A 13,262-nucleotide genomic window follows, 5' to 3' on the forward strand; every position below is an offset into this window, starting at 1 on the left:
ACCAGTAACTCGCTCCCATTTGGCACATTTTCGCCGGCCGGCTAAGGCTGGTTTTTCTTCGGCTTAAACTTTAAACTTTCCAGCGTGTAGGAAATGTCAGTTGCAATTCATAAAAATTACAGCAATAACTGCTGCCAACATCCAGCCAGCGCGGCGTTGGCAGATGCTCACGAACAGCAGATGATGAACATCGGCCGAGATTTTAGGCAAACTCCCTACTCCCAACTCCCGCCACCCGTTGGTTTGGATTTCCCTTTCGTTGGTTTGCCGAGTTACTTGGCCAATTTCGCGGTTGCCCGCGTTTTGCTTTGGCCTTCGGGCCGCTTTTCAAATTGCAGCTCTTCGCCGAGAGGAAGAGTTGTGTGCCGCTGGCTGAGTGCATTCTTCACATTTGACATACAATTTGGCTTACTCACAACTGGCCGATGTTTTTCGCAGCCACTCACGGTGGCCAAGTAGTTTCCCGTGTGATGACTGATGACTGATGGATCGCGTGCGATTCGAATCCGAAACCGATATATGAGTATGCACTTGTTTTAAGCGCACCTCAAATGTACTATATCTTAATTTATGCCCCTTTGTCTGCTGAGCGTGTGTAGTTTGGAGCACTATGTAGCACTATGCTAATCGCGTGCAGTTTCCTAAACATTGGCAATCAATCAGCTTGCCTGGATATTTCGGGCACTCAAAGTGATGGATTGACTGCCAGCGAATGCGAAACGAGTTTATGACGTCTCTCGGACACGAAGATCAAGCCGTCTTGGCGGGTTTTTTTGCGATTGCTGGAATTTCGGATAACCGGCCCAAATCGATCTCATTACAGTGCCCCATCATCATTTGACCTCTGTTTATTTTGTGGTGACTTACGTTTAAGCCAAGTCGCTGAGTCACAGATACTCGTATGCAAATGGTGTCGTTAAGATGTGAGTGTTTTATTAAGACACATTCTGCGTGCTTCCATAGAATTTCTTTTGTGTTTTTTCCGTTTTTTCTTTCGTTTTTGTTTTGGCTATATTTCTGTATATTTCTGTATTTTTCTGTATTTTTCGGTTATGGCGTAATGGGACTGGAAGATGCTAATTCGCGGCTGCTGCGCACATTAAACGCCGGTATATAAAGTGGATGGCAGATGTGGCAAGCCAAGTCGTCCGTCGGTTCCCGCCTAGAAAGCACCAAATCCCTTCCTCCACTCTCACCAGCCACCACACAAAGAAGCCACCAAAATGTTCAAGATCGCCCTCTGCTTGTTGGCCCTGGCCAGTGGATCCCTGGCCGCCAGCATTGGCCAGGTGGACAGCACCACCGAGAAGCGCGAGATTGTGCCCGTGCTGAAGTTCGAGACGAACAAGAACCCCGACGGCTCCTTCCACTTCAGCTACGAGGGCGGCGACCAGTCCATGCGCCAGGAGCAGGGCGTGATCGAGAACGCCGGCACGGAGGACGAGGCTCTGGAGGTCTCCGGCATGTACAGCTACGTCGACGCCGATGGCAACACCGTGGAGGTGCACTACACGGCCGGCAAGAACGGATTCGTGCCCATTGGCACCATCATCCCCAAGGAGATCACCGAGCTGGCCAAGTCAGCCGCCCTGCTGCCCAAGATTCCCGAGGACGAGCAGAAGTACCGCAAGGCCCGCTCCCAGGAACTGGAGAAGAAGGAGGCTGCCGTCGAGAAGGAAGCCGCTCCCGTCGAGAAGGAGGAGCCTGTGGTGGCCAAGGAGTCGGTTGTGGTGGAGAAGTCCGAGCCCCTGCCCGCCGAGTCCCAGGTGGTGCCCGTCCAGGTGGTCCTCGACGCCGTGCCCGAGGCGGAGGTCAAGGCCGAGACGGAGACGGAGAAGAAGGTTGAGACCAAGACTGCCTAAGCTCCCCTAGAAACTAGACTAGTAGACTACCCAAGTATTGTTTAATTTAAAAGCAAGTGCGATCTAATTTAACTGGCTAGCAATAAACCGATTCCTTATCTCAAATCCGCATCTCTCTCGATTCAAATGGACGACAGCAGCTGCATGTGAAATGCGCATTCCGTGCTGCATATAAATGCTTGTCATAAATTTCGCTATGGTTAGTGCTAATTTAAGCAGAAAGCTGGCCGCAGAAATATTATCTCACCGACATCGAACTGTTGGCTTATAACTTTATTGCAGAATATAGAAAGATTAACGATTGACTCAATCGAGAACGTCTAAGTGAGCACAAAGCAAATGAAGATATTTCGTTGATTAGTAATCCGGCAAAACAAAACACTGTTAGAACATTCAAAATTAAACATTTAAAAGCATTTTAGCAAAAACATTTTTATGCATCTTATAAAGCTGAGCTCTATTAACGACTTAAAATACATTGTTTTTTTAATCAAAGTAAAGGCGCTTACTTGTTGCGCAAACCACATAAAATAGAATCTGGCAACAAATAAACTTCTGTAATCGAATAGCTTGATCTTTTCAAGAGTTCACAAGTTAAAATTGACATTATTTGATAGAACTTTAAGCATTCTCTTATTTTAACATCATTAGAAAGGGATTTTGATCACCTCTCAAGAATTTATAGTTAGGGGAATTGTATAGCAAGTTCAAAATGCGTGAGGAAACCACTTGCTCCATGGTCCACGACCTGCTGGAGTCACAGAAGTGCAACTTTGTGCGAAAGACGTCGGATTGCCTGATCAATATGGGCTTGTTCAACTACCTGGCATGGCACTACTGCAAGGTGGACGTCCGAAATAGCTTCAATTCCTTCTGGAGCGTGTTGGGCATGTTCCTGATTGCCGTCTACGTCTTCTGGATGATGCAGATAACCATAAAGAACTAGTGAGTTTCTATCGGCAGTGATATGAAAATGGTTGAACATTCTCCCCCAGCTTTTGCCCCACTTTGATGGTGATCGCGGACTTCTTGCGAATGAACGAGAGCACGGCTGGAGTCACAGTGCTGGCCGTGGCAAGCGGATCACCGGACTTCTTCACGGCAATCGCCTCGAGGATGCAGGGCTCCAAGTACTCCTTCCTGGCGTGCATGGCGCAGACCATGTTCCTGCACTTCTTCGTGGCCGGCCTGGTGATCCTGACCAAGCCCTTCCACATGCAGCCAAACACCTACCTGCGGGACTTTGGTTTCCTGTTCCTCAACACGGTCTACATGGACTACATCCACAAGCGACCCCAGGGTATCAGCTGGGTAGCTGCGCTGCCCAGTGCCTTCATCTTCGTGGGCTACGTGGTGGTGACCATCGTCGATCAGCACTTGCTGATTGCCCGCATTCAAAGTGAGTTCTCTATTTTGTCATAAAGAAAATAAGCTTGAGAATCTTTATCAGAAATGGAGCAAAGACAACTGAATGTGGCTGAGGCGTTGCAGCTGGAGGCACTGCGGCCGCAGAAGGAGTTGCCACTGACGCGCCCGGAAATCGACCGCTCGTCCATCGGTCACGGAAGTCGAAATAAGCGGCTGTTCCGGCAATTCTGGAACTCCGTCGCCGAGTTCGACAAGGATCGCTTCCACCGTGGAACCCTCCTGGTGAAGCTGTATCTGATAGTGAAGCAGCCCATCGATATGCTGCTTAGACTACTCATACCGAAGGTCGACATGAACGCGCCTCTGTACGGATGGTCCAAGCTGCTCTTCAACATGCAGGTGCTGCTTGTTCCCACCTATATGGCCTACATCATACGTAAGAGGCTACCTAATCTTAAAGAAAGACGTTCCTTCACCTCACGATCTTTGTTTCAGTTCGGGGGTACAGCGTTGCGGGCTTTGCCGTCTACATGATTGTGCTCATCACCATGGTGCCTGTGGCCATCATGATATTCTTCCTCACGCGCACTGACACCCCGCCCATGTTTTTCAGGGTAAGTGTTCGGTATTTCTAGCGCATACTTCAGGCACGTTCCCAAGTGTATAACAGGTTTTCTTAAATGACTAAGAATATTGGCACATGACTATATATGGGGATGACTACAGAAGTAGGCTAGTTTATCAGCTCATCTCGAATAACTCATTTCCGTCTTAATGACGTCGTCTCAGTGTTGCGAAAATGAAATGAGACTTTAGTTGATCACTTTCTGATAAGACAAAGATAACCAAATTAAGTTTGCCTTACAGTTCACATCTAGCATGGGTTTCCTGGCCGCCGTCTTCCTGATCTTCTGCCTGACCACCGAGGTGAACGCCATGTTCTTCACGATGGCGACCGTCCTGAAAGTGAGCCAGGAGTTCTCGCTGACCACGGCCATCTGCTGGGCACTGAGTAGCAACGACCTGGTGGCGAATCTCTCACTCTCCCACCAGGGATGGCCTCGCATGGCCATGACGGCCACCTTCTCGGCACCAGTATTTGGTGGGTAGTCATAGCTGATATTGATATTGAAGAAGGCTAAATGGGTCCTCCTTTCCCTGCAGGATCCTTTGTGTTCTTGGCCATGCCATTGGTGGTGAACTCGTTTGTAGAAGCGCCCAAGAATATTTTCGTAAGTAGTACAGTAAATGATGCGATATAAAGTTTCTTAAGGGATAAAGTTAAAGCAGCCATCGGAAGGTAAGTTTGGAGAGACGGTCTGCATCTTCCTGGAGGTCGGAATGGGCTTCTCGATGCTTTCCGTGCTAACCACCAACTTTAAGCTGCGAAGAGCTTGTGGCTTTCTGCTCGTCACCTACTACATCTTCTTTCTGGGAGTTCTGATTCTTCTGGAGAAGGGCCAGATCCATGCATACGGAGTGTAAACAGGAAACCTACAAAATATGCAAATTGTGAGATGATTTATGCCTCATTATATAACCAATTTCATTCTTACGTTCCCTGTTCGTTAGATCTTCATTTCGTCTTTGATTCGAGCTAATGGACGATGTTTAAGCGTGTAATGATGTATTGAAACAGGTGTCTCTCTCTCGTTTGATGCCCCCAGGGCTCACTGTGCCGCAAAGTGGCCAAACCTGTGCTCAATCATCCGACGTCCCAGACTTTGATACTGTGCCACGTTTGGGTCTGGTTTCAAGGTCTCTTAAGCGGGGTATGTCCCTTGTGCACTGACAAAAATAATGAACGAGATAGGTAAAGCGCAGATACAAAATGATTTTTTTAGTAGAAGATGGCTTTACTCCCTCCTTTCTCTGTGCATCTTGGCATGCTAAGTAAACTAAAATGTATGTCCCTGTGCACTAGGAAAAATACCTTAGGTGAAGCGCAGATCAAAAATGATTTTTTTACTATAAGATGGCTTTAGTTTGCTCCCACTTTTCCCTGTGCATCTTCGAATGCTGAGTAAACTAAAATGTGCAAATGGGCAAACTAAATGAATGCGAATTGGAAGAACACACAGACAGATTGAAACAACTTCATCGCAGTCGCGTTGGTTTTTATTTTAGATTGCCAAGTGAAAATACTTGGAACTGGTCGTTTGTCTTACTAACTTCTACGAGATCTTGTTCAGGAAGCACTCTTTAGGGCTTCTCCGCCTTCACCTCCTTGGGCAGATCCTTGGCTGCCTCAGCGACGGCTGTGATTTCCGGGTTGATGATGCTGCCGTAGGGCACGAAGCCGTTCTTTCCCGCCGTGTAGAACACCTCCACCTCCTGGCCATCTTCGTTGATGTACTTGTAGGATCCCTTGACCTCCAGAGCCTCGTCGTCGGTGCCCTTGTCCACCACCACAGCCCCCTCGCTGCGCGAGGTTCCATCTGCTGACTCGTAGGCGGCGTCATAGCTGCCATCCTCATGCTTGTTGATCTCGGACTTCAGGATGGCCACGGGCTCGCGTTCGGGCTCCACGGGAAGAGCGTGGCAGCAGGCCACCACCACGGCCAGGACGAAGAGGGGAAGCTGCAGGAGATCATAATATAATCACTCATTATCCTGTTCGAGTCCAAATCCCCAGATGCTTCACATTCCACTTTAGCTTATAGTATGCAGTTTAATGGATATATGAACTGATAATCCTCTTTTGGGTCCACTTACAATCTTGCACATTTTGGTTGAGTTTTTGGGGAGCGTAGAAAGCGAGAGTTAAAGCGCGTGTGAACTGGAAGTGGATCGGCCAGTTGGCTTTTATAGCCACTCAGTCCATTCAGTCCACTCAGTCCTCCATCAGTATTTCGACCACATCCAGCTCTTTCGGCTCTTTCGCTTAAACATGCTAAACATGTTTGCATCCCGTTTTATGCGGACTCTACGTCCGCAAAAGCTCCAATAATATCACTTCGTCTCGCTCCAAATGTCAAGGTCTCGGATGGGTCAGTTTTCGAGAGCGGGTTTCGAAAATATGTCACTATGCTGGCGGCATCTGAGTCACCTGGCGATTGATGACACCGATTATCATTCGGCGGCCACATTACCGGCCTCTGCAACTGCATAACTTACACGTTGTGCGGCTTCACCCACTCGCCAGGTGCCGCGATTAATCAGTCGCACCTCGCACTCTACACCACAATCTACTCCACACCAATCCCAGAAATGTGTAAAATGTCAGCTTCGATGCAATTTATGCTCTGATCCACGCTGGGGTGTAGCCCCTGCCCAGGGCGAATATCTATCTATCTAGCTAGCTATCTATGTATCTATCTATCTATCTATCTGTCGATGTACCCATATCTGTAACTATCGATCGAGCATCTTCCGCTGACAAATGACTCGATTCGGAATCGCGATGGGGTGCATCAGCAATTGCATTTACATTGCGGCGCCATTAACTCAATCATCGGCAGTTCCGGGGCTAGAAACTAACGATACTTCATGGGGTGATAAATACTAATTCATTTCTTGCACCCAGCGACATTTGGCTGCGATCTGGCAAAAGGCCAATCTGCGCTGCTGCCACAGTTTATAACTTTGACGGCTTAACTAATTTCAGAGATCGGACGCAAATTAAATAGCTCTGCGATGAGCAAGGGGATCCAAATTCAGCTGTTGGACTTGACACACAAAAAAATGTATTCACTCAAATTATACAAAACCCGAAGACTTTCCGTAACACGTTTTCGTATGTCTCTCTATCTTTTTTCTCAGATATCAAAAAAATTTATCTAAAATGATAAATGATACTATTTAAAGTGAAGTTTTAAAACATTTTATATAGTGAATAAATAAAATAAGATTCTATCGCTTATGTGTTTATAATAATACTTGTTTTTTATATATTTCTTTCCGTGTGCCGCTCCTTGGACCCGAAAAGCCGGGCATTCCCTGTATCGCCGCTCTGTTGGTAATTGTCTGGCTAACATTTTCAAGAATGTGCGCCCATCAAAGGTAATGGCTCTATGCGATATGGTTTACGGGCTTCCCCTTGGAGGTGTACCGAACATGGGGCAGAAAGCCATTCTGGTCCGCCGTGTAGCGCACCTCCACCTCCTGGCCCCAGTCGTCGATATAGCGATAAACACCGGACACCTCGAGATCGTCACCAGAGCTCTTCGAATCGCGGTTCACTATGCCCAGCTCCTCGCGGTAGGTGCCATCTGCGGTTTCGTACGAGAATAGGTAGGAGCCCGAGGTGAGTTGTTCGGCCACCGATTTGAGGATTGGCACCGGCTCGTTAATGGAAGTGCTCTCAGCGGGCGCGCTCCACAGCAGCTGGCAGCCAGTCAAGATCAATAGCTGGAAGTTCCCAAAAAAATAAAAGAAAAAACATGAAGACAAATGATGTGGAGTCACTTAACGCCAGGGTATTCATGAGCCATCCGCCACTTACCAATGCGAACATGATTTATGCTAATACTAAGCGCGTAGGAAAGATTCTGCGCTTTTTATAGCACTCCGTTAGACGATAACCCAGTTCTAGGGAGAGACATTTCTCCACCCAATCCACCAATCAGTGGACCAAAGTTATGCAACGCCAGATGCTTTTTAATTGAGGTCACTAGAAAGTAGCGGGTCGTGTTTCTCGCATTTCTGGGGTTTGTTGAACCGCAGATTTGCAATTCAAATGGCCATTAAGAAGTGTGGAGAGCAGGTAAACTGTCATGTTTACAATGCAGATAGCATCGCAGCCACATGTGAATCGCGTGGGTTCGTGGGCTCTGCTCGAAAGGTGCAGCAGCTAATAAAATTTGTCACAATTCGGCACTGCGGCAGTTTGTGGCAAGCGAAAGGCGCAGAAATGGTAACGAACGACGGCTCCACCTGACTTCTACATGGCGTCCACATGCAAATTCCAGCCAGCCACGTTGATACAGTGGGTGGGCACCTCTGGGCCTTTGAGAAGCGGCTAACATTTATGGCAAACGGCATACGGCAAGCTGGAAACGGCAAGACAAAAAGAATTCAATAATAATTTCCAGCAATTTCGCAACTGAGCTGCGCCACCAGCAGCGGCACCACATTGCGGCAGAAGTTGCATTTTGGCATTTGCCTTGGCCCGCCCAGTTCCAATTTCCAGTTCCACTTGCCAGAACGGCCAGGCTCTGGGGCAACGTGTTAATAAATTGATTCTTGGTGGCTCCCCAGTCGCCGAGTTGGTTTAAATCCCGCGGAATCAGGTACGACTGCAAGTGTGCACATGGAGAAATAGTTGGGGAAACAAAAGGTCTATTTGGATTAGGTCTTAAGATTATATAGGAACATTCGTGTTTATGACATACAACATAAAACGAAATATAAATTTACATTTTAAATTTATAGCCTTCTTGATTTTCTAAATTAACTATAAATATAACTATAAACATACATATATAAATGTCATCGCACATTAAGCTGTGCTGCGTTATTTGCTACTTGATTGTCTGTTTTATGTAAGAACGAATAGTAATTATATTTTCATGTGACGTGACAATTGTATGATTTATGAACATGTTTCAAAAATATAAATAACAGAACTGTTAAACGATGGAGTTCTATTTTTCTCGAGTGTGGCTTTGCAGAGCGGCATTTGACGCGCCTGCCACAGAAGTGGAAACTCATTAATGAAGCAGCCGCAATGCCGACGAGGTCATAATTCAGAGCTGCGACACTCTAACCTTTAGCCACGATCTGCCAGCCGGAACCTGCCGATGGAATCCCCGATCCGCAGTCGCACTACGCACTGCCACAAAGTGAATCAATTAGCCCCGCTGGCGGCCATAATTTCTAACTAATGCAGTTGGCAATTGCAAAATGTCAGGCCCACTCTACAAAGTAAGAAACATCTAAACCATCTCATTTCTGGCCGCAGTCGATTAATAACCGTCGCCTTCGCCGTCCGACTTTCAGTTGGATTTGGGGCTGAGGCCCATAGCTCATAGACATGGTTCACTCGCAGTTGAAGTCGGAGTTGGAGCTGGAGTTGGAGTCGTGGGAGGAGTGTCCGACCCGTCTTTAATGTGGTTTGCTCATCGGCCAACAACCACATTGTGTGGTGCTGTGTTTTGCTTTGTTGTGCGCTTGTTGTGTCTCACATTTCTGCATAAATTTGGCGGGCCATTTTTATGGAGCTCCCCGCATCTCGATTTCCCGCATTTTGGCGCTTTGTTTTATGGCTATTTATACCCGAAGTTTGCGAATTATTCAAATGGCAAATCAATCATCATGTTGGCCAATATGGACCAAAACACTTTTATAATTAATATTTGGCACTTAGTTTTAGTGCTGCTCATTGGGTCAAAAAATTGTCCAAGCGTAGGCGTCATTTTTCATTTTAGGAAACTAAGAAAAAAGATTACAATTTTAAATTGGATTACAAACAAGAGGCTTGTGGTAACCAAACTAGCCGAACATTAAACAACTTAACAAATTCCCACGGTCGCTGATTTGACTCCCCATATATGAGCTTTAACACGACAACCCAGCTAGAAATATACTATAAAATGTATGGTTTATGCATCTAAAATATTACCAAAATATGGCACTCTTAAAAATCATAAGCAATTAAAAGGTATAATACCCACTTGAATTAATAGATACAAATGGAAGAGCAAAAGCAACTGAAAGTAGTTAGCCGAACTGCTCTTTTTTTTATATCTTAACAATTTGTGTCCAAACTAAAATAATGATAACCAAACTAGCAGAACTTTAAACTACTTAACAAATTCCCACGGTCGCTGATTTGACACCCCATATATGGGCTATAAAACGACAACCCAGCTAGAAATATACTATTAAATGTATGGTTTATGCATCTAAAATATTACCAAAATAAGGCACTTTTAAAAAGGATAGTCAATTAAAAAGTTAAAAAGCATTAATACCCATTTTATTAATAGTTAAAAAAAATAAGAGGGCAAGCAGCTAAAAGTAGTTAACTGAACTGTTTTAACACCATAAGAACTCTTTTGTTTATATCCTAACAATTTATGTCCAAACTAAAAATATCCATTAGTTATTAAATTGTCTTGCTTGGCATGTGCTAAAATTTCCTAGCGAAGCGTATTAAAGTGTCGTCAGTGCCGAAAGTGGAACTTATTTGGATTTCGAATATTTGTGTAGCCTACTTTTTGGCTCACCTTTAATATTTCCTAACTACAAATTGCTAGTCGGCTTTTAGGCAGATTCCCAAATTACCAAGGCACCTTAAGCTTAACTGACACTATTCGCATAACTTTCCATCAAAAACACAATTGATGACTTATTCTGGCGGAAAACGAGATACATGCTTAGATTTAAATAAAAGCATAATCTCGCAATTGCGTGGTGACCCATAACCCCGACGCGAATATTGACCTTGCTGCGGAATGGAAAACATCCACAGAATTAGCATATGCAATTATAGATGGAGCTGAACATGGAACAAGACATGTTCGACTTTTAATGGCAGCTCGCACTGATGACAAACGAAAATGTATCTGTCAGATACTTGGCAGTTGCAAATGAGTGATGGCGACCACATCACACCTAGACATGAGCAATCCCAGCCGCCTAGAGAGATTGATGATTAACCCCACTGGAGCGTGGAACAATGGAACACCCCGGGCCCGAGAAGCTCTCAAGCTATCCTGGGGATAGGCAGTATCTCATTTGATTAGTATGCCATTTGACAAATGATGTTTGTAGGCCAAGTTGAGGTCCGACTTCCACCTTGACCAAGGGAAATTGAGGGGCTATGCACTGTCAGCACATAACTCAAGCAAACACCTTCGCGGCAGATGCGAAGACAAGTGCTGGAGCAAAAAGACCCAGAATTTGCATATGGGGGCCGGCTCATAAACAAGTGCGCGGAAGAAGGCCGGTGGCCCACCATGAAGATATCAATCAGCCCAAGCAAAAGCCGCAGCCAAACGAAATTCGTTTGTCCTTCTGTCAATGGCCGATAAAAAACCAATAAAGCTGCCACCCAGCGGCTTGTTAACACGCAGATAAATTACACTGGCCGCCCGCGAGATTGCCATCGAGATGGTCAGTCAGAAGCCGATAGCCAGGCCAGGCCAGGGCACAGGAAGCGGCCGATTGTTCTGACCATAACTGAGCTGAGCTTTAGGGCTTCCAGCAGCACCTGACGAACCCCCAGAAGCGGCGATCGAGAACCGCATAAATACGGCCGCCGGTGGGAGCCGCAATTGCAGTCGTGGCACGGCTTTCGATCAGTGACTTCCAGTGGCAGCAACGGATTTGCTTCGGTACGCGCTCGAATCTCTCAGCAGCTCAGCAGCTTAACAGAATCTTTCCCAGCTCCCTAAGTGAATCGTCGGGTTTATCGAGCGTGTAATTTGTGCTCCGTTCGCGAGATTTATGATCCACGGCACCTGCCCACTGACAGCCTAAATGTCGCTACCCCGTGCCCCTCGCTTCCAGCACCTCCGCTGGGTGGCCTGTCTGCTGGCCAGCCTCTGGTTCTCCGCCAGCCAGGCTCAGTTGCCTGGAACCGGCTTCCAGGGACAACGTCCGCAGGTGCCGCCGCTCCAGCCGCTGCAACAGCCAGCCAATCCCTTCCAGCGGCGCCAGCCCAATCCCGTCCAGGGTCAGGGCCTGTTTCCTGGTCAGCGGAATCCGCTGAACCCGCTGGCACCTCCGCTCACTGGAGCTGCTCTGCAGAACCCCTACACCCGCTACAACCAGTACCAGCAACAGAACTACGTGCCCATCACCGCCTACCAAAACGAACTCAATCTGGATGGAAGCTTCTCCTACGGATACTCGTCGGCCGACGGAACCACTGCCCAGGCACAGGGATACGTCAAGAACTTGGGCTATGGTGAGGGCGTCGAGGCACAGGTGGGTTGCTGTTTCCCCTGGTCAGGAACCTTTTGAGGATGGACTTCTAAATGATCCTACAGTAGAGATTACTGCAAAATTGTGTCCTTCTGTTAAGATGCGTTCGTTGATGCTTACAACTAATTTTTAGGTTATTCTTTTATTAGAAAAAGTTCTTTAGGCATAGAGTTTCCAAACAAGAAAAAAACCTAACGAACATAAGATTCAAATGAGGACACAATTTCGTTGCAATCTTTTGGGCGTGTAGCTATTCATAGCTACAAAATGCATTTCATGCTTTTGGGTGCTATTTTTCAAGAATTTCATTTATGAATGGACAGGTAATTCAGGGATCCTACTCGTACACCTCGCCGGAGGGCACACCCATCACAGTGCGCTACATCGCCGATGAGAACGGATTCCGAGCGGAGGGCACGGGGATTCCATCTACGCCGCAATACTTCGCGGGTGCCCAGCCCTATCAGCAGGGCTTGCTGAATCCCAACCTGAATCCATACCAGACGCCCTTCCGCCAGCTGCCACCCCCACTGCCCAACGCCCCCTTTCGTCCCCAGCTCCCAGGACAACAGCCGCTGACCCCGCTGCAACAGCAGCAGCAGCAGCAGCAGCAACAGCTGCAACAGCAACGCGGATTCCAGCAGCAGCAGCAGCCGAACTCCGGGCAATACCAACCGGATCAGCCGTTCAATCAGCTGCACTCCGGCAACTTTCCCGGCCAGTATGCCGGACAGTTTGGCCAGCAATCGTTTGGCAGCAACCTGACAGCGCAACAGACACAACAGCAGCAGAATCTCAACCAGCAACAGCAACAACAGCAGCAGCAACAACAGCAGCAACAGCAGCAGCAGCAGCAGAAGGAGCAGCAGAACGAGCAGCAGCAGCAGGCGCTGATCACCCAACAACTGAGGGGCAGACCCAGCAACCTGGTGGATCCCTATGGCTATAACCAGTACGGCAGGCGCTTCAAGAAGTCGCCAAAGAAATAAAAACGAATTAATGTCATTTAAACGGTTGGTTAGTTTAACGATGTAGTCGCAACTCAAAGGCATGAAATACATGCATCTGAAAAGTCCACCTGCTTGTTTTAATTTCCACAAGTTGATGGGGAAGAATGATACAATCAAAGATACAATTTTATAATAATCATTTATTTCGATA

The 13,262-nt window shown here is 47.0% G+C and overlaps 5 protein-coding genes across 6 annotated transcripts; 3 read left to right on the forward strand and 2 right to left on the reverse strand.

The window, feature by feature from the left end:
• Positions 1-1,223: 1,223 nt before the first annotated feature.
• Positions 1,224-1,862, forward strand: LOC122612883. The gene has a single exon (XM_043786751.1). The coding sequence runs from the start codon at positions 1,224-1,226 to the stop codon at positions 1,860-1,862; it is 639 nt and encodes a 212-aa protein (XP_043642686.1).
• Positions 1,863-2,522: 660 nt separating this feature from the next.
• On the forward strand, positions 2,523-5,032 carry LOC122612882 (mitochondrial sodium/calcium exchanger protein). 2 transcript variants are annotated; one of them, XM_043786749.1, is made up of 8 exons: positions 2,523-2,807; positions 2,858-3,261; positions 3,313-3,666; positions 3,726-3,844; positions 4,098-4,332; positions 4,395-4,462; positions 4,518-4,742; positions 4,803-5,032. In XM_043786749.1, exons 1-7 carry the CDS (start codon positions 2,575-2,577, stop codon positions 4,713-4,715), a joined length of 1,611 nt encoding a protein of 536 aa, XP_043642684.1. In that variant the 5' UTR covers positions 2,523-2,574; the 3' UTR covers positions 4,716-4,742; positions 4,803-5,032. The 2 variants fall into 2 exon arrangements, with proteins under 2 accessions (XP_043642684.1, XP_043642685.1); XM_043786750.1 differs by having other exon boundaries at positions 4,521-4,742.
• Positions 5,033-5,393: 361 nt separating this feature from the next.
• LOC122614431 (endocuticle structural protein SgAbd-6) lies at positions 5,394-5,825 on the reverse strand (the record flags this gene model as incomplete). The annotated part of the gene is made up of 1 exon (XM_043788992.1): positions 5,394-5,825. A coding segment is annotated over one exon (393 nt), but the record flags the coding sequence as incomplete, so codon positions are not given.
• Positions 5,826-7,241: 1,416 nt separating this feature from the next.
• On the reverse strand, positions 7,242-7,686 carry LOC122614738 (larval cuticle protein 1). Its single transcript, XM_043789385.1, has 2 exons — positions 7,675-7,686; positions 7,242-7,580 (listed from the first exon to the last, which is right to left on the reverse strand). The coding sequence occupies exons 1-2, from the start codon at positions 7,684-7,686 to the stop codon at positions 7,242-7,244; spliced, it is 351 nt and encodes a 116-aa protein (XP_043645320.1).
• A 3,806-nt stretch (positions 7,687-11,492) lies between these two features.
• On the forward strand, positions 11,493-13,122 carry LOC122614083 (signal transducer and activator of transcription C). The gene is made up of 3 exons (XM_043788554.1): positions 11,493-11,509; positions 11,562-12,104; positions 12,425-13,122. Exons 2-3 carry the CDS (start codon positions 11,655-11,657, stop codon positions 13,088-13,090), a joined length of 1,116 nt encoding a protein of 371 aa, XP_043644489.1. The 5' UTR covers positions 11,493-11,509; positions 11,562-11,654; the 3' UTR covers positions 13,091-13,122.
• Positions 13,123-13,262: the final 140 nt, after the last annotated feature.

The sequence above is a fragment of the Drosophila teissieri genome, chromosome 2R, assembly GCF_016746235.2.
Source record: "Drosophila teissieri strain GT53w chromosome 2R, Prin_Dtei_1.1, whole genome shotgun sequence".
In the NCBI taxonomy this organism is placed as follows: domain Eukaryota; kingdom Metazoa; phylum Arthropoda; class Insecta; order Diptera; family Drosophilidae; genus Drosophila; species Drosophila teissieri.